We start from the raw sequence: 27,040 nt of genomic DNA, 5'->3' as shown, positions 1-27,040 counted from the left end.
AATAATAATAATAATAATAATAATAATAATAATAATACACAACTGGATGAGAATATTCCCTGGTATTTTCTCCTATTGCTCAGACATTAGGAAGGAGTCCTTTAAAGTTCTATAGAGCTCCTTATCTTTCTGGTGGCTCTCATTCCTGGTACCCATACATGCGTAATGCAGTGTTCTCAACACTAACGTTGTATTTTAAGTGTTTTATGTTGTTTACTGATGTGAGCTACTTTGGAAGCTTCTCACTCCAAAAGGTGGAATATAAATAAAGCTATATACACACAGAAGATGCAGTGAATCCAAAAAGAGCACAGAACAATATCTCTAAAAGTTTAAGAGACCTGTAAATAAATGGATGAATGACAGGGCAGCTCCAGATCCAACTTAGTAACCATCACTTATCTTGCAGAGCCCAATTTAAATGTCTGTAGACACCTTCCCTCCCCACTTCATCTTTGGACTGTGACTTCACCTTCAAGTCAGGATTTCCCCCTCCCCATTTCCCCCCAACTCCCAGTTTTTGTAACATTTTGCCTGATGAAGAGATCTGGAGATCCTGAAAGCTTGCACATTCTTTGTGATCTTTTGCTTGGCCTAATAAATACACTAATAACTACCAATTCACTCTTGACCTACAACTCATGATCTCTTGTCCTCAATAGAAGGTCAGTCCAATAATCTTTACAGTACTTTAGGATGATGTACCAAAATAAAATGATAGAATCTAGACTAATTGGTAGAATGGATTGTACTACTTCATATTTGTTATGGTGGTAGGTTAACATTCTTGAATGCTAACCTGCATTTAAAACCAAAATGATTTTTTTTTGCAAATAGAAAACTACTACAACTAATGAAGGCCTGGTCTGCAATCTTTCTCCTAACTATACTAGTTTTCTTCTGGTAGGGAATTGTTGTTTTTATATGAGGAAGCTTTTATAAAATGCTACACACACACCCTAACTTCAGTATGAAAGTGGTGCACCCATTCTACCACCTTTACCATCCCATCCTATTGCAGACTACTATTGCTGTGAATAATGAATGTGAATTTGTAGAGAAACTATTAATCCTGCTCATCTTCAAATAGACCATACATCTTTCTCTAAAGTATCTCCAGAGAGGGATTTTCCTCAACATAGGCAGAAAATTCTATTAAATAGCAAACAAACAATCTGCATTAAATAAATGTATTTTCTATAGCTGAGTTTTCATGTTGCACAGTTAGGGTTGCAAAAATGAATCAAGCTGTGTGGTTTTCCTCTTTGCTGGGGTATGAAAGAGATGAAAATTGTACCAAAAAAGGTGTAGTGGTGAAGCTAAGCAATATTGTCCATGGTGTCAACTCCTTAAAAGAGCTGGCATTCTTTTTATTTTATCATTTATACCCACTGTCACACTAACGGGTTCATTTGTCTAGATAAATCAGTGTCATTTGTACTTGGACAACTGTTCCATTGACTTCAGAAAGGATTTTTCTCCATCACTGCCTGCTATATTTGTTCTCATGAGCCTACTATATGAGTATACAAGGTAACCAGCAGGACTTTTAAAGTATTAAATGTTTTACAAATGACAAAGTGCCATTTTTCACCCTCATGATGGTTTTTTGCTCCTTGACTCAGTATAATGAGATGCTGTGGTGGAGGGCCTTCGCTTCCTTTCTAGGAAGACGGTTCTATGAGTCATAGGGCAACATTGTGCTTGGACTGCCAGATTTGTCTGCATAAGGGTGTGTGGCTTACTGGGAAACGCACTTAGAAAACAGTCAGCTTGCAGAAATCAGAAATACAGTAAATCCTTTCTCCAGACCCACAGGATAACTTGCACTTTGCAAATCAACCCCAAAGCCTCAGAGAGACCCCTTGCAAACTTTCACACAGTCCCAGAAATTATAATTATGACCCAGGGTCATCCCATGAAGCTGATTGGTAGGAGATTCAGGACAGATAAAAGGAAGCACGGAAGGACACCAGGTTGGGGAAAGCTGTGTTAGGGTGTATAAAATCTACTCTCAACCACAACACTAGAATATCTTTTCTAATAGTGATTTGTCCATACAATTGAGGAATGCATCCCAGCATCATCCAGTAGATCATTGGAAACAGAGGTGCAGCCTAGAAGGTGTGAGGGGCACTCTATGGGGTTTAAATAGATGATTTCCAAGTCCCCTTGTCCTGCCAGGTGATTAAGAAACTGGTTTGACTTTAAATCCTGAGCTTCGTAGATGCTCAGGACTCCAGCCAATAAAACATCCCTTAGATACAAGGGGACATAAAAAGAGTGCCCCAATATCTTTTTGGATCAAACCCAGCGGTCCTTCTAGTTCAGCATCTGGTTTCCCCAAAAGTGACCAACCGGGGCCTCATTGTTGTCACATTCTCTGATATACTTCCTCTAAACCAGGAGATTACTTTCAGCTCTCATGTCTAATCCTTATTCTCCTTTATGGATTGTCTGCTCCCCTTTAAAAGTCATCTAAGACAGTGGCCATTCCCACATTTTGCAGCTGCAACTGTCTGCTTCATGCATTACTCCTGGTGTGGAAAAGAGATCAGGTGCTTGCTAAAGGAACAGGCAAATTTACACTGAATTAACATTCAGGCAGCCATTGAAAAGTCTGCTGTCAATTGCATTTGTGGCTGTTTTAACAGAGATCCATTGAGGAAACACATGAGCACGAAGATCCAGCATGGTTAAAATCACTTTTAAATCTCATGGATTTCTATGTCAAAGTTAACTGTACATGTAACTTTCTCCTATTGAAATAAACGGGGCTAAAAAATGCTCAGGATAAGCATTTTTAAAAGAACCATTTATTTTAATGGGAGACATGTAACCATGTGGTTAATTCTCACATAAAAATTGATAGGATTTCTACGGTCCAATCCTATACTCAAACATGATCCCCATTGAATTCAGTGGGACTTATTACCAGGTAATTGGGTATTGGATCACAATGTTAAAGTGTTTAACTCGGGCAGGATCCTGCCCATATGGATTTTTTTTTTAACATGGGGAAGTCTATTTTAGTAGAGTGACCATATGGAAAGGTGGACAGGGCTCCTGTATCTTTAACAGTTGTACAGAAAGGGGAATTTCAGCAGGTGTCATTTGTGTGCATGCAGCACTTGGTGAAATTCCGTCTTCATCACAACAATTAAAGCTGCAGGAGCCCTGCCCTCTTTTGAATCTGGTCAAGAGGGCAGGGCACCTGCAGCTTTAACTGTTGTGATGAAGTTGGAATTTCACCAGGTGCTGCATGCATGCAAATGAGACCTGCTGAAATTCCCTTTTCTATGCAACTGTTAAAGATACAGGAGCCCTGTCCTCCTTTCCATATGGTCACCCTAATTTTAGTCTGATTCCTAAACACATTTACTTTAGAGTAAGACTCTTATTGTTTCTTATGAGACATCCAGTGCAATCCTAGGTATACTAGGTAGGAAGCCCTACTGAGTTCATTGGATCTTTCTCCCTAGTAAGTGTGGATAAAATTGCAGCCTGAACTTCCCAATAATGCTCTAAATTCCACTGGAGTTAGATATTCTAAGCAAGTGCCTTTCGGATTCGGATTATTTAGGATTTCACCCTGAAAAACCTCACTGGCTGAATCAAAAGCAATCTCTCACCCTACTACCCCAGAGTAGAGTCGTGTAATAAGCTTCTAAGCCTTCATAGTAGGTGGATCCTTTAGTTAGGAAATCAATTCTAAAATGAGTATTTTTAGTTTTACTTTCATGAGTATTCTCAGATCATCGGTTGCAATCTATTGTTTTTGCCCTTAGTGAAAATCGCCAACATTTAACTCTTTGGAAGCAAATTTAATTGAAAGTAAATACGCTTTAATGATGTTGGCTTCTAAACATCCCCGTCCATAGCCCGGGAATATTGTATTTCAAACCTGTTGGAGGCGACAGTGGGCTGTCAACTTGGTTCATTTATTTAAATTGGTTATTCTGAATTGGGTTATTGTTCGGATGCCATTAACCACCTCTTGGAATTCTTCAACAGCGGCTGTAAATGCTGTCAGTCCGCAACCCTATGCACCCCTACCTGAGAGCAAGCCCCCTTGAACACAGTGGGGCTTACTTCTGAGTAAATGTGCACAGGGTTGCGCTGTAAATCAATAATTCCAGACATGCCTGGCTTAACCGGATCGCGGAGGAGAGTTGTACAATATTCACCGCTTCTGCCTTCAAGAGGACGAGTCCCTCTTCCCAGTGCGCGTTTGATTTCTTTTCTTTCTCTCCTGCTCTCCTGTCGGTTTTTATGAAAATGAGCAATATTGAAAGGCTTTCCATCCCGCTAGCTGCAAGCCTCGCATAAATGATGAAAATGGCTCCGAGGGTTTTTTTTCAAGTGAACTGTGTAGATCTGTGAAAATAATATCAGGGTTTTCCGTCAGAATGAACTTAGGCGCGTAGCGAGGCGAGCCTTAATCTGACCCGACACCTCCAAACCATCTGCGCTATGTATCCGCCGTCTGATTTACCAAATCTTCCCGAGAAAAAGTCACAGTGTACTTGATACTAAAGAAAAGGCAGTGGAACTCTCTCTCTCTCTCCCTCTCCCTCTCCCTCTCCCTCTCCAGAGAAGGATTGTTGGATAAAACTGAAATATGGCTTATTTCACTTCATATGGCATGCTGCAAAAAGAGGAGGGGGAGGAGGAGGAGGAGGAGGAGGAGGAGGAAGAAGAGGAGGAGGAGGAGGAGGAGGAGGGGGAAGAAGAGGAGGAGGAGGAGGAGGAGGAGGAAGAAGAGGAGGAGGAGGAGGAGGAGGAGGAGGGGGAAGAGGAAGAGGAGGAGGAGGAGGAGGAGGGGGAAGAGGAAGAGGAGGAGGAGGAGGAGGAGGAAGAAGAAGAAGAAGAAGAAGAAGAAGAAGAAGAAGAAGAAGAAGAAGAAGGTGGTCTCAGATTAGGAGGGCATTTCTTTTGACATCTGTGGGACGACGGGGGAGAGATAATAAGCAAGACAACGCTGGGGGGAAAATAGAATTGGGTTTTTAAATGTCTTGCATTAACTTATAATTTAATTCCAAATATCTACTCGCTCGCTCGCTCGCTCGCTTTCTTTTTCCAGCGAAGGCTGCTAATTATCTGGAGTGGGCGAGAGAATCGACCATCTAGAATAAACCTTGGGTCTTGGGGCTATTTTTCTCCACCCCCTCCCCATGGAATCGGAGATTCCTTTCCTCTAGCCAACTATTTAATTCTGTTTGCTTACAGTAATAATAGTAATATAACAACAACAACAACAACAACAACAATGATGGTAACAATAATATAATGAATTCATAGAGGACAGGAAATAGTATTTCATACTTTCCAAGCCACCACACAGGGTGTTATTTTTTAGCGGGCGGGGGTGAGAAAGAGGAAGGATGATGGAATATATTGGGAGGAGGAGTCAAAAATTAGGATGGGGAGCTGATCAATAATGTAAAAGATTCCTTTAAGTTGCTTGTCCTGACCTACAAATGACTTCTCACTTCTTCCACGGCTTTCCTGGGTGTTTATTCAAGGCTGCTCAAGCGAACACAATGAGGTTTAAAATGAGGGTGGGGGTGGGTGAGATTAAAGAAGCAAATGAAGAAGGAGGTTTTCGCCGGGCCCTGGGTGTCAGATGTGGAGAGAAGACGGCTCGCTTCGTCCTATTCTGTCAGTAGTTTTAAAAGCAGGCGCTCTGCCGCCTTGTATTCGATCAGTAGTTTTTAAAAGTAGGGGTGATGCTATAGATTTGGATGTGATGCAACCTTTCTCAACCTAGTGCCTTCCAGATGTGTGGATCTATAAACGCCTATCATCCACAACCAGCATGGTACGTTGCCATGCTGGTTGGGGGGTGATGGGAGTTGTAGTCAACACACACACACACACATATCTGGAGGGCCCCAGGTTGGGGGGATGCTGAAGGAAGCTGACTTCAGTCGCCTGGGCAAACTCTACCTTAAACACATTCCCATTGAGCCGTGGGACTTACCTCCGAGTAAACCTGCAGTTTTGCAATCGGCTTGCATGGGTGCCTTCCATAACTCATGGACGAAACGAGCTCTTTATGGGATTAAGGCTACTCTAGACTAGATGGAGTGTGTGTTTGCGTGTGCGTGCGCGTGTGTGATTTCTTTTCCTGGTTGCGCCCTCACCTTCTCTTGGCCGAATACGCCAAGAGTTCTACCGTCCGTTCCCTGAACCCCTTCCAAAGCCCAATCCCGTGCACATTTACTGAGAAGCAAGCCCCGTGGGGTTCAATCTTGGTTACTCCCCAGGTTAAGATGAACAGGATTCTAGGCAGGAAAGAAATCTGAGGATTTCACGGCAGGAACCTTTCCCCCTCTTCCACAGCTCAGCGGCTCTTCCGTGGGACATCCCAAAAGCTGGGTGAAGGGGTTAGCTGGCTGGATGCGAGTTCGCGACCGAAGCAGTTAGATTAAGTTGAGGAGGGGGCATAACTTGGTGGCAAAGCGCCTGCTTTTGCGTGCGGACCCTCCAGGTCCAGTCCCTGACACCTCCACTTAAAAGGATCAAGCAGCAGGCGAGGGAAGTATCTTTCTCCGCCTGTGTCCCCGGAGAGCCGCTGCCAGCCAGAATAAACGCTACTGGGTTAGAGGGACAAACCGTCCCATTGGCTATAAGGCAGCGTCCTGTGCTCCTATATGTTCTAGAAAGCAAGAGTCCAGCATCCTCTTTCGAACCTGACCCCAATGGAAGCCTCTCCCCAGGCTGCGTGACACGGACTAAAATGACAGATTTTCTTATAGGGGCCTTTCGGGAGGAAACATGATGCCACCAGTTCCTATTCGAAGGTTACACCTTTGCAGCCCTAGTTTTTTAATCAAGTGATAAGAGTTGATTTTGTTTCGGAATACATTTGATGAGCGGTCCGGGAAGGAAGGGGGCGGAAGGAGAGGCGTGTGGCATCTCCCCCCCCCGCCCACCACCACCTTTCCCGAGAAACCCCCCCGGGTTTTTTTCTCCATCTCCGCCTGCTGCTGCTGCTGCTGCGCCCCCTCTCGCTGAGGACGGCGACTGGCGAGGACTCCCAGCGCTTTCTCCCGTCTCCGCCTTCCTCCTCGCAAAAGGGCCACTCGCTGCCTGGGCGCTGTCGAAGGCTGGGAGGTGCTGACTCCAAAGAAGAGGGCAGGACAGCGAGCGACCAGCACTCACTCTCCCCCACCCACCCCTCCTCTTTCGCCAAGCGCGCCTGGCTGGCCGGCCGGTTTTGCGCTTTGATTGGCAGAGGCTTGACAGTGATGGGCAGGCGCCCTGCCATGGAAACCGAGGGGCAGCCAATCTGGCGAGGCCAATCGCAGCAAATCAGGAGCTGAAAGGGTGGGCTGTGTGCGTCCCCGCGGCGGGTGGGGCGGTGGGGAAGTGAGGGGGGCTTTCCCCTCTTCTCTCCCCCTCCCCCTCCTCCACTCACACACATCCCCCCCCCTGCCCATCTTGAGGCAACGGCCGGAGCGCGGCGCGTTCTTTCTCCCAGCGCCTCAGCGCAGCGCGCGCGGCGGCTGCGGCTGCTCCAGCTGCTGCGAAAGGTGGCCCAAGCGAGCGCCTGGCAGCGGGGGTGAAGCCGGGGGTTGGAAGCCGAGCGCGGCGGCGCTTCGCTCCTCAGCTCTCGGGCTGGGCAGAGCGCGCGAGGGGGAGCGCTGCGGCTGAGTCCGAGGGGGAGGCGGGCCAGGACAAGGCCGCCTCAGCAGAGCAGCCCGGCGCTGAGGGGCACGAGGCGGCGCCTCACCGCCGAGGACGCGGGAAGAGGCGCGGCGCCCGCCAGAGCCGTCGAAGAGCCCCCCCCCCCCCTCAGCGCAGCAGCCCGCCGGCCCCGGCCCCGCTCGGCCGCCTCCATGTTCCAGCTGCCCATCCTCAACTTCAGCCCGCAGCAAGTGGCCGGGGTGTGCGAGACCCTCGAGGAGAGCGGCGACGTGGAGCGCCTGGGCCGCTTCCTGTGGTCGCTGCCGGTGGCGCCGGCGGCGTGCGAGGCGCTCAACCGCAACGAGTCGGTGCTCCGCGCGCGCGCCATCGTGGCCTTCCACGGCGGCAACTACCGCGAGCTCTACCACATCCTGGAGAGCCACAAGTTCCCCAAGGAGTCGCACGCCAAGCTGCAGGCGCTCTGGCTGGAGGCGCACTACCAGGAGGCCGAGAAGCTGCGCGGGCGGCCGCTGGGCCCCGTCGACAAGTACCGCGTGCGCAAGAAGTTCCCGCTGCCGCGCACCATCTGGGACGGCGAGCAGAAGACGCACTGCTTCAAGGAGCGCACGCGGCACCTGCTCCGCGAGTGGTACCTGCAGGACCCTTACCCCAACCCCAGCAAAAAGCGCGAGCTGGCCCAGGCCACGGGACTCACCCCCACGCAAGTGGGCAACTGGTTCAAAAACCGGCGGCAAAGGGACAGGGCCGCCGCCGCCAAGAACAGGTCGGTAGCTCAGAGCGGAGACAGGGAACTGGGGCGAGGGGGGGGGGGCTCTGAAGGCGCAATCGCGCCTCTGCCTAGAGATACGCGCACCTCTCACCCTTACACTCACTCACACACACACACATCGCACTGGCGTCGCGTACAAGCGCGAAGATCGACCCGGCTGGCAAGGCATCCTAGCAGGCAAGAAATGCTCCGGAGAAGCGCCGGATCCATTCTAGCTACAGATTGATTGATTGATTGATTTGCAGGCTGCCACCACGGGCCCGCCGTCCCCGGTTTCCGTGGGACCCGCTTCAGAGCAGGCATGCTTAGGATGGAGCTGCAGGGTTGCAATCCTAAACATGCTTACCTGGAAGTAAGGCAGCGATCCTAAGGACACCTAAGAGGAGGATCATGCTGCACCTGTTATTTCCCCGTTTGCAAGCTGCGGTATTATTATTATTAGTAGTAGTAGTAGTAGTAGTAGTAGTAGTAGTTCCCCCGGCTCCTCCCGCCCGGCGACCAGGTCTGAAAGCGAAGTGGCGCCGTTTGGAGCCCTGTTCCAATGACCCTCACCAGTTCCAAATGGAAGGGATGACGATAGGAATTGTGAACCCGTCCCCAACCCCCATAATATTCCCTGGGTTCAGACTGTTTTCGGTTTGGCGATTGGCTTTAATAGGAATTAAGATAAGAATAAAAACAACAAAGTTTATTCTGGCATTAGCTTTCCTGGACACTGTTCACTGTTCCCTATATCAGATGCATGCAGTGTTAACCTCAAATTGGCAGATGTATATATACAGAAGATAATAATATAAGATTGGCAAACAGGACGAAAAGAAGGGATTAAAGCGAAAAATATTTTTCAGGATCCTGCAATCAGCCTATTATGGTTTAAACACGGCATGGTTAATGTTTTAATTTTCTTTTAAGTTAGTTCAATGGCCCTGAATTTCTAGGGAAAAACCCCATCCTCTGAAATCGCTGGGGTTTTAACTTTACCACAATTGTTTGAGGAGTACATGAATAACTAGTTTTACAGGGCGCTCTTTAAGACACATTTACTTCTAATCTCAACCTCTCAATTCAGTACAAAACAAGGAAATCTCCCCCTCAATTAATTTCACACTAAATGGAAAGGGAGTTTTAAAATGTGAGCCCCTTGCATAAATCCCTTCCCTAAACCCAATAAGGAGAAATGATATCACATTTACCTTTTACAATTTAGGATCAGGTCACACTGATATCAGCAGGGCAGGCTGTTATTACTTCCAAGTAAAGATGCTGATGACATATGTTGAGGTTGTATGTTGAGGTTCAGAGTGGCACCTCTGTAGTAATATTTTGCAAGTGGGGTGGATTTCTGCAGCAAGCCCATTGCTATTCTAATGCATTGCTTTTTAGGCCATGACATAATTAATTTCTGGAGCATGTTTATTTATGTGAGGTGGGGGAGATCGCTTTGGAGAACCACAAAACTATTCTTCAGATAAATACACATGTAAAGGGGGTGGGAGAGAGACATGAGGATCACAGTATTAGTTTTCACTATATTAAAACCCAATGCATTCTGCAACAATTTATCTACAATTACAGTCTTCACTTTCATTTTTCATTTTTTATAATTATCTCATGGGATAACTCTGTTAGACTACAGTAGAAATATACTGCCTGCTTGTATATCTCTCACTAGTATTTAGACACACGCCCGATGGGTTTTAAATAAGCATATATTAAAATGCAATATCTATTTCACTACGGAGGGATATAATTTAATACTATTATACTATGCTTGCTGATACCCATCTATACAGATGGATAGTTCTAATACTGTTAAATGCTATCTGATGCATAACCCAGTTAACAACCCATTTAAAGGAAGCATTTCGGCTTAGCTGGATAGTGAATTAGGATGATGTGTGGAGCACTATCTCAATCATATTTACTTAGAAGCAAGTCCTTTTGAATTCAAGGGGAATCACTCCCAAGTGAATGTACATGGAATTGCAGCTTAGGTTGGATTTCTGTTTTGCTTTTAATGGTGCTTACTTTGAGGAGTGTGATTTGGATAAGGCTTCAGGCTTCCAATCTAAAAGCAATCAACCCGTTTGATTTACAGTGGGCTTACTCATGAGCAAAATGTTTGAGCATGATGCTATCCCCACAGAGAAGTATATGCTATGCCATTTTCGTTTTCTCCATCCCATCTAGACAGAGTTTGTCACTGCTGTATTCTAATGCACAGAGACAACAATTCTATGAAACGTCTGTCATCAACTGAAACAAGGCTGACCTCTAATAGAATTCAAAATAATTATATCATGAAATATATGCTTTTTAAAAAGGCTTTTTACAATAACTATAGGCAGCCAGATCGGACCTGCCAATAACAGAGGCATTTGCAACATTCCCATGAAACTGAATTGGCCTGCTTTCGCCTCTATCCTTTATCCCGTTCTTGGAGATACATTCTTGCAGATAAGTTCAGAAAGGTATTGTCGTTTAAGTGTGTGATAAAGCTAGGACTTTATATAGCCAACAAGGAGCTGGGCTTGTGTGTGTGTATGTGTGTGTAGGTCAGTGCAATAAAAGGTAAACAAGGAAAATAAGGATTCACCTGAAAAAAAAGCCTAGCTTACAATGGGAAAGGATTTCTGATTTCATTTAGAAGCATTAATTAGCACGAATGACCTATATCTTGCAGGAGGCGAGTAGCACAGCCCAGTTCACAATTCCATTGTGCCAATGTGCTTAAACATGAACCGGTTTAGTCCCATTGACTTCAGTAGAATTACCACAGGAATATAAACTGGGCTTTGGAGTGGAATAGGAATCATACACATTTGCAGTGAAATAAGTCCTTGTATTCAGTGAGACTGACTTCTAAGTAAATAGACATAGGTTTGAGTTACATGCGATTTGCAGCATCCATCTTTGGAATAAAGTTTAATTGGGAGAGAAATGCAAATTGATATGGGAAGAACTTGCACTGAGAGAGAAAGAGAGGAAAAATTGATATGGAACAGGCAATGTTCACAATTCAATTGAAGTATATGTTCTTGAATCATTCATCAGCCACAAAGATCAAAGAGAGTTTTGCAAATGTATTTGCAATTGTAGTCCCATGCATGTTTAATTGAGAGTAAATATCACTGAGTTAATTGTTTCACAAGGAGGTAAATGGCATCCTTAAATCCCCTTAAATCCATATCGGATTTATTAACAAAATAAATAAAAATGAAGTGAAATAAATAAATAAAGGTCCACAAAGTCAATGAAGCCAAACTGAAATTAAAAGACTTTAATTTTAAATGGGTTGTGGATTCGTTAAAGAGAGAGAGAGAAGGCAAAACATTCAGCACATAGTGCTTAATGCCTAATCATATAACAATTTCTGTATTCTTGGCCTTGCAAAATATTTTAAACTATCCCCAAATCTGCTCTAAAATACTCAGAACTAAAATGGGTTCTTCTCAATTTGCTGCCTTAAAAGCTTGATTCAGGAAATATTCTTCATTCTCTGGCAGCGGATTTTGCAGATTTTTCCTTCTAAAAATGCTTAGGAAAACTGGTGTGTGTGTGTGTGTGTGTGTGAGAGAGAGAGAGAGAGAGAGAGAGAGAGAGAGAGAGGTGGGGGTGTTGATTCATGTCTATGGTAGAGTCACAGAAAACGGTTTCCTACCTCCATATTTTAATGCAACCAGGAATGAATTGGTTGGAACTGGGGATATAAACAATGTTTTGAAATAGGGGATAAGGAGCACAGTGCCTACAAATAAGAGACTATATAGAGTCTCTTGTTTGTATAATCTATTCTCTCTCTCTTTCTCTTTCTCCACAAACCCTGCCCCCTCCCCAAGCTCGTTGGAAGCAAGTCTACATCAGTTATTATTACACATTACAATCTGTAAAAGTAGAAACTAATTTCAGCATCAAATTTTCAGATCTCACATCTGATTTGTCTTAATTTGTCTTAGCTTTGGCAGTTTTAAAGAACCATTTATCTTGACTTAACCCTTTGTGCTTATATTAACATTGCTCTTCTCTCCTTTGTTCCGAGGGCAGTAGTCAGCCATAACAATGTGCCTGGCTAGATAAAATGATGAAATAATAATAATAATAATGCATATTTCATGTGTTCAAAAAAATTCAGAGATTTATTTTGTTCCAGCACTGAACACCTATTTTGCAGAAGACGTCCAATGACAAAATCTTGTAATATTTTGAAAGTTTTTACACCTCAGTCTTAAATATATGCAGAAGTGCTGTTTAGGTAAAGAACATGGGTTGGATCCAGATGTAATCATATGTAGCACAGACCCATCTAAATCAATTGGATTTGCTAGTTATGACTAACAATTCCCATTGATTCCAACTTGTTCATTCTATATATGACTAAATCTGGATCTAACCCAGTGTACTTCACACCCTATCTTTCCATATGCATATTCCTTAAGTTATTACACACTGGTTCTACATATGGAGTGAGTATTGTTTTCCCAGTTGTTGTATCCATATGTACTAGACATAATTTTTTAATTTTAAATTTTTTTTTGTGTGTATGTGTAACAGCTTGACCTGTGTTGTAGCTATTGTGAGGAATAACAAAGAAAATAACAGAAACAGATATCCTTAAAATATATTGGGGGCAGGGTTGTAGTTCTCCCTTAAATGTCTCCTATTAGTAGGACTTTTTGCCACTGGTGAATCTCATGCCTAATCTCTACTGAAAGTTCCAAAATCTGAAATGGGTCCATAAACATATTTTCTTGATTCCAATTGCACTTATGTTTGAATAAGACACCAAAACTGAATTGATCATTATGTGGAAATTACTCCCACTGGAAGCAAAACTGATGTACAAGATCCAGGGCCAAACAAAATCTACTGGCAAAATCTAATGGGATATGGGTGCAGATGTATTTAGCATGGCAGGTGTGAGATCATATAACATAACATTGCCAGAAATTCATAACAGAAAGTTTAGTAGTATCTAAACTAATATATGATGCAGAGTGAGAAACGCCTTCTGAAAACAAGCTGCAGCCAGAATATCACATATCTATTCCTACCAAACACAGCATCAACAACTAAATCAACAATATATAGAATCTGAAAATATAATTTAAATGCACAAAATTTGAATTGCATGGATTAGTTATTTATTTACAATATTTATATACCGCTCCCCATTCAAAATTTCAGAGCGGCGTACAAGATAAAATAAAATAAAAACAGAACAAAACACCTGTTCTGTTGGGCTCCACAATTCAAGAAGGACGCAGACAAGCTGGAGCGTGTTCAGAAGAGGGCAACCAGGATGATCAGAGGTCTAGAAACAAAGCCCTATGAAGAGAGACTGAAAGAACTGGGCATGTTTAGCCTGGAGAAGAGAAGATTGAGGGGAGACATGATAGCACTCTTCAAATACTTAAAAGGTTGTCACACAGAGGAGGGCCAGGATCTCTTCTCGATCCTCCCAGAGTGCAGGACACGGAATAACGGGCTCAAGTTAAAGGAAGCCAGATTCCGGCTGGACATCAGGAAAAACTTCCTGACTGTTAGAGCAGTGCAACAATGGAATCAGCTACCTAGGGAGGTTGTGGGCTCTCCCACACTAGAGGCATTCAAGAGGCAGCTGGACAACCATCTGTCAAGGATGCTTTAGGGTGGATTCCTGCACTGAGCAGGGGGTTGGACTCGATGGCCTTGTAGGCCCCTTCCAACTCTGCTATTCTATGATTCTATGACCTTAAAATAGATTTTTAAAAGAAGCAAAATGAAAAGTGAACCGTGAACCATGGCTGGTCATCCTGGAACAATGATGTTTTCAGAAGGCACCGAAAGGAATATAAAGTTGGCACCTGCCTGACCTCCAGAAGCAGGGAATTCCATAGGAAGGGGGCTACCACGCTGAAGGCTCTTTCCCTGGTGGACTCCAGTCAGAGGATGGGTCTATGTGGAACCACCAGGAGCATGCCCTCGGATGACCTCAGTGACCAGGCAGGTTGGAAGAGGAGAAGGCGCTCTCTCAGATGTTCTGGTCCCAAGTCGTTTAGTGCTCTGTACACAAGTACAAGAACCCTCAACCTGGCCCAGTAGCAAATAGGCAACCAGTGCAGCTATTTAGCTGGCAGAGTTTTAAGAGCCTTGTGAATTTTCAAAATTGTATAGTGCTTGTGACTGCAGACATGGTGAATGAGCAAAATGGGCAGTATGAACCACAGCTAATGGATCATCTGTTGGTCCCTCTTGTCCCTAATCAGGACATACACCCATTGAGCTATAACAGTGTTTTTCAAACTTCGTTACCTTTCCATGTTTATTTGGAAATTCTTTGGAAATCCAAGAATTTCCATGTTTATTTGGCTGCTGAGGAACTCTGTGCATTTGCTCTGTGGCAGAAAAAAATCTAGGCTGTGGGGCACTATGGGTCTGTGAAAACTGACAAATGTACCCAGGATACACACAACACTTTTCTTTAGCTGTGAATCTTAGGGTGAAGAGGGTAATGCTCTTTCCAAAAAAACCCCACAAAACTTGTCTGCCTTTCCTGAATCTGGTTCTTTTCACAGAAAACCTCTGACAAATTTCCAGAGTCCCTAGGCATATAGGCAGGATCTACACTACTGCTTTAAAGTGTTTTATAACATAATTGACAACTGTTGGGGCCCAGGACACACTCCATATACAGTTGACAAAACTGTGTAAATAGAAGCCTTAGGGAGCAGAGTGGCATGGGCCCGTGGTATGGTTAAGGCGTTAAAGAAAGAAAATAATATGGCTGCATCAATTGTTATGTACCCTTCTGGTTCTCCAAGGCCACCCAACCCACTGGACAGACAATAGGAAGTAGTTCTTCATACAGTGCATAATTATTTTATGGAATTCACTGCCCCCAAGGGTTGGTGTTGGTCATAACGTTAGGTGGCTTTACAAGGGCAATCGGCAAATTCATGGAGGATAAATCGATCGATGATTTTTATTATTTTTATTGCATGTATGTCCCACCATTTCCTCCAAGGACCCTAAGGTACTGTACATGATCTTCCTCTTCCCCATTTTATCTTCACAACAACCCTGTGAGGTAGGTTAGGCTTAGAGTCAGTGACTAGCCCAAAGTCACCCAGTGTCCTTTATGGCCCACATAGCTTCATGAGGACTTGAACTTGGATCTCCCCACTCCCAGCTCAACACTCTAACCACTACACTACACTGCCTCTCTTAATCATGTTGGCTACCTGGAGAGGCAGTGTACCTCTAAAAACTAGTTACTGGGAAGCCACAATGGGGACTGGTGCTATGGGCTTCATGGCATTTTTGTGGACTTATTGGAGTCCATCTAATTAGTTGATGTGGGAAGCAGAAAGCTGGATTAGAAGGTCCTTTGCCCTGATCTTGCAGGGCTCTTCTTACGTTTCCCCCAAACCAGCATTAGTGAGCTTCAAATTGCCCTCTCCTGGATTCCAGAACACTGAGTCTAGGTGGGGAAGAAATTCAGTTGGTTTTCATTTTAATGCGAACTTACCTGATTTCACACTTTTGAACTAATACGGAAATCAAAATTCAGTTATCCTTCAAAATTCACATTTCTCCAAATTTTGCAATTCTGGTTCTCCAATCAGAAATCTCTAGAAAAATGGGTATATTAGTAGAAAGTGCACACAAAATATGTGTACGTATTTTTGTGGGTGCAAGGCGGGGAAGCATCCAAGATGAACAAGAAAAAGGGAGAAACGTCTAAGGATGCTGTAGACAACTTTATTGTGAACAAGCCCATATTTTTTGTGCAAAAAAACCTTTTTTTTAAGTATTCAGTACAAACTGAATTTAAGATTGGAAAAGTTCTGAAAGTTCAAAATGAACTGAACTTAAGTTTGGAAAAATGAGAAACTAAAATGGTCAGATTTGTCCATCGCTAGCTACAGGTTCCCAAATTACTAATTGCCTGCCTGGCCTGATCACAGTGGTTCCATCCAGCTCTCAGGGTCATTGTTAGATCTATCTACCATTAAACATAATAGATCTTTCTCTGTATCACTTACCCATTGGTAAGCTTTTTGGCTTAGATTCAGACTTAAGTCATATTTTGAGTCAAGCAACGGAAATCAAAGAGACTTAGGTTTGTAGTGAGAAATTTAATTCCCATTGATTTAAATGGGTTTACCCTAAGTATGGCTAAGTATGGATCCAAGCCTCTGATTTCTGGTCAAGGCCTAATCTACACGGAGCAGGATATTGCACTATGGAAGTGGTATATAAAAGGCAGGACCCACACTACTGCTTTATAGCAGTATTGAAGTGCACTGACAACCGTTGGGGTCTGTTGACACATACCATATATGGCTTTCATACCACTTTCACAGTGCTATATCCTGCTTGGTGTGGCTCCTGCCATTATACACCGCTTTCATACCACTTTCATAGTGCTATATCCTGTTTGGTGTAGATTAGGCCCAAGACTCATCCTAGAAGGGGAGGAGGAAAGAGACTGATACTTTCCTAAGTATCTGCCCTAATCAGTTGGAATCAAAGGAAAGGTGAATATGGCAGTAATTAGACTGGGGGCATGTCTACACCAGGGGAGGAGAGGGGGAGGATCTCACGATATGCTGATTGCGAGATCCTCCCCCTCAGTCCACATGTGGCAAGCGACATCCAGGGAAGAAGGAGGATGTCATGCCCGCCATTTTTTTTTAAAAAAAGAGAGGACCTGCACTCCAGTGCAAAAGTAAGTTTTTTAAAAAGCCCTGACCCTGCTCCCCTCCTCAATCCTAGTGGGCATGAAGTGCTTGAAGAGCTCCATGTCCTGCACCTGGTTCCTGGCTCCTCGTATTTACTCACGAGGAGCCAGGACGAAACCAGGATGGCCGCCCACACCTCCCATGGTCTTGGGACAATCCTGAGACCATGGAAAAAATCGGGCCAAAATCATCCCGGTTGTCCCAGGGAAATGGAGGGATCATCCTTCCCTACGCCCGGGAACCCCTGCACAGGGATGATCCCAGGATGAGGGGAGTTTTAGTAAAAACAAAAACACATCTGGAGGGCACAAAGTCGGGAAAGGATGAATTAACTGAACCATGACTTGACCACATGAAGGGTGCAATCCTGTGTGACTTTGGGTGAGTCACAGACACTCAGCCCAACCTACCTCACTGGGTTGTTGTTGTGAGGACAAAATGGAGAAGAGGAGGAGGATTGTGTGCGCTGCTTTGGGTTCCTTGGAGGGAAAAGGGTGGGATATGAATGCAAAAATAAATAAATAAATAAATAAATAAATAAATCCTATGCATGTTTAGACAGGAAAAAGTCCTCAACGGTCTTATAGGCCCCTTTCAACTCTACTATTCTATGATTCTATGACATCTCCAAGCATGCCCCAGCCAGCCATACTAGGAGTTGCAGGACTTTTTTCTGCCTAAACATGCATGAGTTTGCACCCTAAAGCAACTTCTTTAGTCTGTCTCATATGAAATGATACCCCCCCACACACACACACACAATGTCAAGAGTAGCTGTGGAGGCCCTTCAGTAAGAGATTCACAGACACGTGATCCAGACGAGGGGTGCATAGAAATGAGAAGGGAGAAGTACAGCCTACATGATGTGAGTTTTATGTTAACGTGGAGGTTCTTTGTGCTGATTACTAGAGGGGAAGTCTTTTTCCAGTAAAACAAGCGAATACACAAACCCACCCGCCAAACAATCTGTCTCTAGCTCACTGTTGTCTACTTGGGCTAGCAGTGGCTCGCTGGAAGTCTTTACCAGCCCTCCTTCCCAACATCTTCTAGTGTCTTGCTTTTGTGGTGTCTTGCTTTTCTGGCACATTAAAGACTAACACATTTAACAAACCATCCACTTTATCGTATGCATGAAGCATCATCCTCAAGTAGGCAGATTTGATGTTAACATTTCCATGCATCTGACAAAGTGGACAGTGTCCACAGAAGTTCATGCCATAATGTATTTATTTATTTATTAATTACATTTTTATACCGCCCAATAGCCGAAGCTCTCTGGGCGGTTCACAAAAATTAAAAAAACAATAAAACAACCAACAGGTTAAAAACACAATTACAAAATACAGTATAAAAAGCACAACCAGGATAAAACCACACAGCAAAATTGATATAAGATTAAAATACAGAGTTAAAACAGTAAGATTTAAATTTAAGTTAAAATTAAGTGTTAAAATATTGAGAGAATAAAAAGGTCTTTTTAGTCTTTATGGTTCTCCAAATCTCTCCGCCGCCCCACCCCTGCAACACAGCTATTCTTCTGGAAATTACTAAGGCGGGGCTTTATCCTGGGGCAATTCCTGGGATCGTCCCTGTGATCCCTCCCTTGCCCCAGGATATGGCCCTACACTTTAGGGCCGCTTTTTCCATTGTCGCGGAACATGTGGGCGGGCGTCGCTGTTTGTCCGGGCTCCTCACGGTTACTCACGAAGCGTTGGGACCCGCACATGGGGCACAGAGCTCCTCAGGAGCTCTGCGCCCATTGGGGATGGGGAGGCAGGAAAAAAATAAAAATAAAAAACCACTTACCTTTTGCGCACGAGCGCTCGTGCGGTCCTTCCTCTTCAAAAATAAAATGGCAGGCGCGACGTCCTCTCCCTGTGAGGTCATCGCGCGCTGCTGCATGTAAGATGACCTAGCTGAGGCCTAAGACTTATTTGGAGAGAACCTGGGATTTTGTGCTTGCAAAGAATGTGCCCCTATTTTCGAGCTATGGCCTCTCTCTAAGGAGGAAGGGCAAGGCAGAATAATAGGGTATGGTGATGAATACAGCCAGGGTGAACTAAGATGGAAGGTAGAAAAGGTTTAGGGGTGAAGGCATGGAGTGCAATTTCTGATGACCAGACTAGTTAGAAAAGGGTTTCCCCCCATTTTTTTCAGCATGATTTTCTGAGTGAAGTGGTGGTTCATATCTTTGCTAGGGAAGCAGGGCGGGGGAAGGTTGCAATTCTTGATACTTGTGTTAACGTGAGGAAAAAACAGAGTGCATTATTGTGACTGTTTGCATCTCTTGATGAGGGAAGATTACTGCAGTTGGCAATCAGTACAGAGGAAGGCTAGATCTACACCAAGCAGGATATTGCACTATGAAAGGGGTATGAAAGCAGTATATAAAAGGCAGGAGCCACACCAAACAGGATATAGCACTATGGAAGCAGTATATGGAATGTGTCAATGGGCACCAACAGTTGTCAGTACACTTCAATACCGCTATAAAGCAGTAGTGTGGCTCCTGCCTCTTATATACCGCTTTCATAGTGCAATATCCTGTTTGGTGTAGATCTGGCTGAAGGTTTAGGTTGCAGAGATTGTGGAGTAGAATGTGATGAAGTTGAAGAAATGGTAAAAGAGTGGAGGTCTGTGGCAAAAAGGTGGGATTGGAGCAAGATGTCTAGGATAGACTTTGGTAGGTAGTAAAAACTGTGGATGTGTATAGATTAGTGTAGCCAGATCTTTTGTGGTGAGGTGGCCTTACAGGTTTGTAATACTTTCCAAGGACTTGAAAGTGAATATAGTTTTACTATACTGTGTGCTTAAAAAAAAATCCTGCCTTTGCTGCCATTTTTAATTATTGTTGTATTGTTCTTTATGGTTGTTTTGCTGAGGGTTCATTTGTGTTGCTATTTGTTGTTGCTGATTATGAGCCACCTGGGAATGTGCAGGATGCAACTATTTAGAAATAAATAAAAGATTAATCTGAGTACATGGGGAAGAAGGGAGAATTGATGAAGAACAGCTAAAACCTAAAAGTTGGTAAATCTTCTCAGATTTATTTAGTAAAATGGATAGGTTGGTATAGAAATGCAGCTGAACTGCATTAAACGTTAACCGTTAAAATTAATTTTTCAGAAATTTAAAAACAAGTGTCTAGTGCTCATTGATCTCAGGGCAACTGTATGCATTGGCCAGAATATAGGAATGCCAACATTTTTCCTTTCTCCTGCCTTCCCGACCTGGTGCTGCTGCTGCTGCTATTATTATTATTATTATTATTATTATTATTATTATTATTATTATTATATTTCTATACCGCCCCATAACTGAAGCTTTCTGGGTGGTTTACAAAGATTAAAACATTGAACATTTAAGAAAACACAAAAGATACACAAAATTTAATACCTGTAAAAACATAAAACAGATAATGTACAAAATTTTAAAAACATAAAAACATAAAACAGATACATTGGACTGCAACTACCATAATTAAGTCCAAGACATCAAGTTGTGGGGAGACTCATACAGACACACACAGGCTGAAGATGCAGGGAAGGAGACTGGAATCTCCCCAAGCTGTTCAGCTGGCTGCTCCCACCCCAATTCAGCCCCTTCTACCCTCTTGTGCCTTTGGACCTGCCTGAGGGTGAGGATCTGGACATGGAATGGGTGCTAAGCTGTGTGGCCAGTGGTTCAGCTAGGTAATCTTGGATCCTTGACTTAATTATCAAGGGGGGGGCAAATTAATTATTTGGCCAAATTAATGGCCAAATTAATTATTGAGTTCTTTATTTTATTTGTACCTTGTCTTTCTTTTCTTTTTCCCCCCACAAAAAAAAGGAGGAGGAGAAGAAGGCAGTCAACATGGCTAAACTTCAGCTGTGACATATTCTTGATATGTTAGAGGAAGAAAAGAAAGGAATTTAAAAAAGAAAAACTCTGAGCATGTGCAGTTTTGCATTTTAAACTCATTAAATCATAGCACTACATGAGCAAGACTGAGCTTGTTTCTGTGATCTTTGTGCTACTAAATACATTTACTTGAGAATAACCATTGTTTTCTTGTAGAAAAGGGTGATAGATTTTAAAACTAATAAAATGAGCATCTGCAACCAAGTACAGACCCAGTCAGCTTCACCCAAACCCTAAAATATTTTTAGAAGTAAGAAGAACGGCTGCTGCGGGGGGGGGGGGCAGCCCTGGCAGGCCAATGCTGGACCAGGTGCTGAGGTGGGGCCTGCTTGCCAGTGCCCCCCCCCCCCCCCCGTCGCCTGCCACTCTCTGGGTGGTCATTTAGGAGCCTGTGGGCCCAACCCTGGCTGCACCACCACATGTGACTGGTTAGTTGGGCTGTATAAAGACAGGGATAAGAGTACCTGGGGATGAAACCTACTTAAATCTAGAAGCTCCATACTGGGGGCTTTTGAACGCAAGGGTGGGAGGTATCGGATGATGGAAAGTGGGCTCCTCTGGAGAGAAGTGGAGAGGCAGGGGTGACCCTGGGTAGAAGTGGAGGCCTTTGGGTCAGTTAGGATGGGGTGCAACACTGCTGGAGCAGGGTCCTGGGCAGAGGTGTAGGGCGGAGAGTGGGGACAAGGAGACAGGAGGAGGTAGGGATACCTGGGTGGGAGGCACAGAGGAGATACCTGGGTGGGAGGCACCGGGAGGGATACCTTGGTGGGAGGCACAGAGGGGATACCTGGGTGGGAGGCACCGGGAGGGATACGTGGGTGGGAGGCACAGAGGGGATACCTGGGTGGGAGGCACCGGGAGGGATACGTGGGTGGGAGGCACCGGGAGGGATACCTGGGTGGGAGGCACCAGGAGGGATACGTGGGTGGGAGGCACAGAGGGGATACCTGGGTGGGAGGCACCGGGAGGGATACGTGGGTGGGAGGCACAGAGGGGATACGTGGCTGGGAGGCACCGGGAGGGATACGTGGGTGGGAGGCACAGAGGGGATACCTGGCTGGGAGGCACCGGGAGGGAGACCTGGCTGGGAGGCAGGGGGCGAGCGTGGTTTCCCGTGAAGAGCCCAGAGACAGCGGTGTGGTCGCGTGGAAGGGAGGGGGCCCTTCAAGATGTCTCCCTCTCCCCCCCCCTCCCCACAACCCGAGTGACGGCCCGTCTCCGGCTTCCTCCCCCTTGCAGGCTCCAGCAGCAGGTGCTGTCCTCTCAGGGCGCCGGGCGGTCGCTGCCTTCGGAGGAAGAGAGCGCGGGCGAACCGCTGCTGGGCGCCGCCTCCAGCCCGGCCGCCAGCCTGTCCAGCAAAGCCGCCGCCTCCTCGGCCATCTCCATCACCTCAAGCGACAGCGAATGTGATCTGTGAAGAGGAGGAGGAGGAGGAGGAGGAGGAAGAGGCCCCGCCGAGCCAGCCCGGACTACAGCCTGAGCCGCAGGGCGGGTGGGCGGACGGACGGGGCGAGCGAGCCGCTCGAAGGCGCAGCAGCGACGGGAGCCCTCGCCCTTCTTCAGCCAGTGCCTGCCTCCCTGGCCGCTTGCATCGCTTCGCTTTGCCTTGCCCACCCTCCAGGGCCTGCGAGCTGGCTGGCTGGCGGAGCAGCAGCTGCCGCTAAGCAGCCGAGGGCCGTCTAGCCCCGCAGTCCCGTCGAACCTGACCAAACCCCCGCCCGGAAGGGACTCGGCCGCGCTTCCCAGCCGCATCTTCGCCGTCGCCTTTATTTCTTCAGCCGGGATTTGCGGTCCTCAGAAATCACACACGCGCGCAGAGAGAGGGGAGAAAAATGCCGACTTAGACGCCTGCCACAAATCCTCTCGGTCCCCCTCCGACCCCCGTTTCTCGGAATTTCCAGTCGAAAAGACGCTGGGTTTGGGTTTGGTTGGTTTCTTTTTAGTTTGCTTATACTTTTAAAAGTTTTTTTTATATATATATATATAAATATAAATATTCTATATAATGTTTATTGACTTATTTAAATAATTGCTCTGTTGGTAGATTGTTTTATTTGATCATCATAATTACTATTATTAATTATTAATATTATTATAATTATTATTGGGGGGCTTGATGCCGATGTGGACAGGGGGGTTTCCATTTTTTTATTATTTTCTCCGGAGCATGCGCAGGACCTGGTATTGTAAAGGGGAGGGAGGGATAACCCAAACACAAGAGAAACTAAATAAGAAACAAAGGATTCCAGTGTAATAAAATATTGGGTGAGCGAAAATAATTCTCTTTTTCTTTTCCTTGACATAGACATTCTTAACCTTAGGAAGAGCCGGAGGTTCTTCTTTTTTAAGATCTAAGGCCAAATGACACACAGGGGATCCCAGGAGCAGGCAAGGACATTCCCTCCATTTTCCTGGGATAACCCTTAGATGTAGAAAGGGCTTAAGGCGAGGCCAAAGAGAGAACCTGGATAGGTGAAGAAAGAACTTTTATTTTAAAAGTGTGATATGCAAAACACAATGATCCACACTCTTGCTTAATTTATTTCCATTGTGCAGAACTCCCTGATGGATTGTGTGCAAAGAAAGATACGACAAGGGTTTTAAGAGCTGATATAAAACAACCTTGCAAGGAGGGAAAGAAAGAAGCATATTTAAGTAGAAGACCAAAAGAATGAGGCTGCATCTGTCAGGGATGCTTTAGGGTGGATTCCTGCATTGAGCAGGGGGTTGGACTCGATGGCCTTGTAGGCCCCTTCCAACTCTGCTATTCTGATTCAATGCATCTCATTCATGCTTACTTTGGAGTAAGAGCCATTTAACTCAATCGGACATACTCCTGAGTAAACATTTCCAGGCTCGGACTGCACCATTGCTTTTTGTAGAAATTAGTGTTCAGGCCTAGGTTGTAACAATAGCATTTTTCATTTTCTGGCTGTTGAATTAAACCAAAATTAGACAATTTGTGGCCCTCCATATGTTTTGGAAGATAACTCTCATTATTGGCTATCCTGCTTAGGGATGATGGGAGTTGTAGGCCAAAACATCTGGAGGGCCAGAAGTTGCCAACTCCTGATCAAACCGTAGTTATATCAACAGTGAGCTAATGCAGCAGGGGGAATATTACAGCCATTAAAAACAGGGTTACAAAAATAATCCATCTGAGTAATGTAAAATACAACCCATATCCTTTCAATATGGAAAATAACACAGATTATTCAGCATGGCTTACTTTCAGATAATATATCTCCTAAGGATAAGTTATAATTGATAAGAGAATAAAATGGTCAAGATGCAAAGACACTAGAGTATGGCTTTATATGCATAAAACTAATAAGATATGTGGCACAATAAAAAGTGCTCTATAAATACTGTATAGATTCACTGTATCAATTTTAATTTACAGCTTTTATCTACCTACGCCAGACCGATCCTATGCAGAGTGAATCCTCTTATTAATGGCTCCTGGCGGGTTAATTCTGCATAGAACCGGATTGGAGGGTCTGTAATGCTGTGTACACTTAGAATGCAACCCTACACCTGTCTACTAGAAGTAAAGCCCCATTACGTTCAATGGAATTTACTCCCAGGAAAGTGAGTATTGGATAGCAGCCTAATAAATAAATACAAATAATAACAACAATATAATATAATCTTTAGATGCCTTTCTCAAAAGAGACTCAAGGCTACTTACACAAAAATTAAAACATACAAAATTTAAAACAGCTAAAACACAACCACCCCATAATCAAGAAAGGGCAAAATCCACATATTTGAACAAGAAAAAAAGTATTACAAGTCCTAGCAGTCCCCAGGCAGCCCAGAGGGGTGGGGGGCGAGGAGAGGGCTCTTTTTCTGTCTACACATACACAGGATTGTGCCCTAAAAGTAAAACTCGAGAGTAAGCCCCTTAAAATGTAATGGGATATCCTTCCATGTAAACAGGCAAAGGTTTGGGTTGAGCTGTGAGAAACGCAAGCTGACTCTTGGATCCAGACTAATGTTGGGTGGGAACGCTGGGATTTCTAGAGTTTGTGGGTTTTTTAAATTGTATTTGCATCCTGACTTCCATCCATCACGGAACTAGAAGCTCCGTACGGGGTATTCAGACAGCCTCCCATCCAGGTTCTGACCCGACCCGCTTAACTTAAGCAGAGGGGGATTCAGGTGCCTCCACGTGCGTGAAGATCCGATATAGCCCTCGCGTGTATTTCACAAGTGTATTTCCTCGCGTATATGAACAGCGGGGTCATGACGTCCTTGGTGTGTGGATCCATAACTCGGTTGCGCCAGACGACCCATTTGCCCTCCGTTTACCGAAAGAAATTCTGGGTGGGTCTTCTAGGCAGAGAAAAAAATAACCAGGCTCTCGCCTGCCTTGCAATCAATCGGCTTGCTGCCTCCAGCCTGCCTGGATTTTATTCCCGGTCCTTTAACTCGCAGCTTGAAGAAAGCAAATATGCCATCTTCGTCTATAGAGCCTCGCTAAGCGCCTTTTACGCGCGCGTGTGTTCCCCCCCCCTCCCCAGCCCAAAAGGATTTCACAATATTATACAATTTGAACGCTGATCTTTAAATCGCTTGAGCTGTGCTTTTTCGGCCTCGTTTTTATGTCCTCATAGACTCGCCTCCTTGCATAAGCCGATTGCTTGGCTTCTTTTGAGAAGAGAAAAAACGCCAGAGTCCTTTGGAAAGGCTTGGGGGGGGGGGGAAATCACTCAGGCTGTAGCCCTAAACCCATTTACCTGGGAATAAACGCCACTGAATGGAAATTAGGGCCAAAACAGACGTTACTTTAGATGTGTGCCTAGCATCTGCATCTCTCCCCCCGCCCCCGCCACATTTTTACTCTAGAGTAAGCTCAGGGATCAGGACCCACCGCCTAGAAAAAAAGGGGGGTTAGGGGCGTTTTAACATCCGGATTTGCCCCTGCGCCTACTCTAGAGTAAAAATGAAAAGACGACAAAGGTGCTGCTTGGACACACATCAAAAGTAATGTCTGCTTTGACCCTTACTTCTGAGGAGTATTGCATTGAGCCTCCATATTCGCCCATCGCCCTGAGAGCATCAATGTCTCTTTTTATTTAAGAACCAACGAACAAAGAAATCAGGAGGGATCACTCATTCCTAAGAAGCGGCATTAAACACAGCGCCACTTACTTGCGAGTAAACTTGCCTAGGGCCGCCAAGTTTACTCACAAGTTTACTCCACCATAGAATTTATTTATTTATTTATTTATTTATTACATTTCTATATCGCCCAATAGCCGAAGCTCTCTGGGCGGTTCACAAAAATTAAAACCATAATAAAACAACCAACAGGTTAAAAGCACAATTACAAGATACAGTATAAAAAGCACAACCAGGATAAAACCACGCAGCAGAAATTGATATAAGATTAAAATACAGAATCTATCTGGGATGGTCGTCCTCTTCCACCGAGCGTGCAGCTTCTGGAGGGACGCACATGGAGCGGTGAGGGAGGAAGGGGACACCCGCCTAGCCGGCCAGATCAACCGAATCAACCCTGGCGATCAATGGGGTGACAGATGTCCCAGCCAGATCACCCTCAGCTGTTTGCTGTTTCTTGTTCTGCTTTGCTTTTTGCTTTTTTTTTTTTTTAAAAGAGAATCTGTAATTGTTACAGGTTTAGTGTGAATCTCCACTTAAAACCCCCCCCCCCCACTTTATGCATGCTAAAATTTCAAAGCAGAAATGAGACATCTCATGGATCTGGGCTGACGTTAGGTGCGCATTCTAGTTATGTTGAGTCAAATACTTCTCGGGTCCCGCCGCGATTAATGTAATTTTAATAGCGTTAAGGAGTAGTGCCTGTTAAATAAAAGAGTAGAGCGAACGAGCCGTATATATTAGAAACAGGAGGAAGGAAGGGATTCTCAGTTAATTAGAAGTTCTATTAAATCAGTGGAACATGTTTAGGATGGATCTAAGTACAGAAAAACACAAACTTCCTTCTGTCTCCAAGAATCAATGC

The 27,040-nt window shown here is 44.7% G+C and overlaps 1 protein-coding gene across 1 annotated transcript; it reads left to right on the top strand.

Annotated features, from left to right (window-relative positions):
• Positions 1-7,829: 7,829 nt before the first annotated feature.
• Positions 7,830-22,465, top strand: SIX6 (SIX homeobox 6). The gene is made up of 2 exons (XM_063118230.1): positions 7,830-8,416; positions 22,288-22,465. The coding sequence occupies exons 1-2, from the start codon at positions 7,845-7,847 to the stop codon at positions 22,463-22,465; spliced, it is 750 nt and encodes a 249-aa protein (XP_062974300.1). The 5' UTR covers positions 7,830-7,844.
• Positions 22,466-27,040: the final 4,575 nt, after the last annotated feature.

This window comes from Elgaria multicarinata, chromosome 2 (assembly GCF_023053635.1).
Source record: "Elgaria multicarinata webbii isolate HBS135686 ecotype San Diego chromosome 2, rElgMul1.1.pri, whole genome shotgun sequence".
Taxonomy (NCBI): domain Eukaryota; kingdom Metazoa; phylum Chordata; class Lepidosauria; order Squamata; family Anguidae; genus Elgaria; species Elgaria multicarinata.
This window is presented reverse-complemented; position numbering and strand designations above follow the sequence as displayed.

Coding starts and splice junctions, on each gene's coding strand:
- SIX6 (XM_063118230.1), top strand. CDS start 7,845: ATGTTCCAGCTGCCCATCCTCAACTTCAGCCCGCAGCAAGTGGCCGGG. Junction 8,417..22,287: donor GCCGCCGCCGCCAAGAACAG/GTCGGTAGCTCA, acceptor TCCCCCTTGCAG/GCTCCAGCAGCAGGTGCTGT.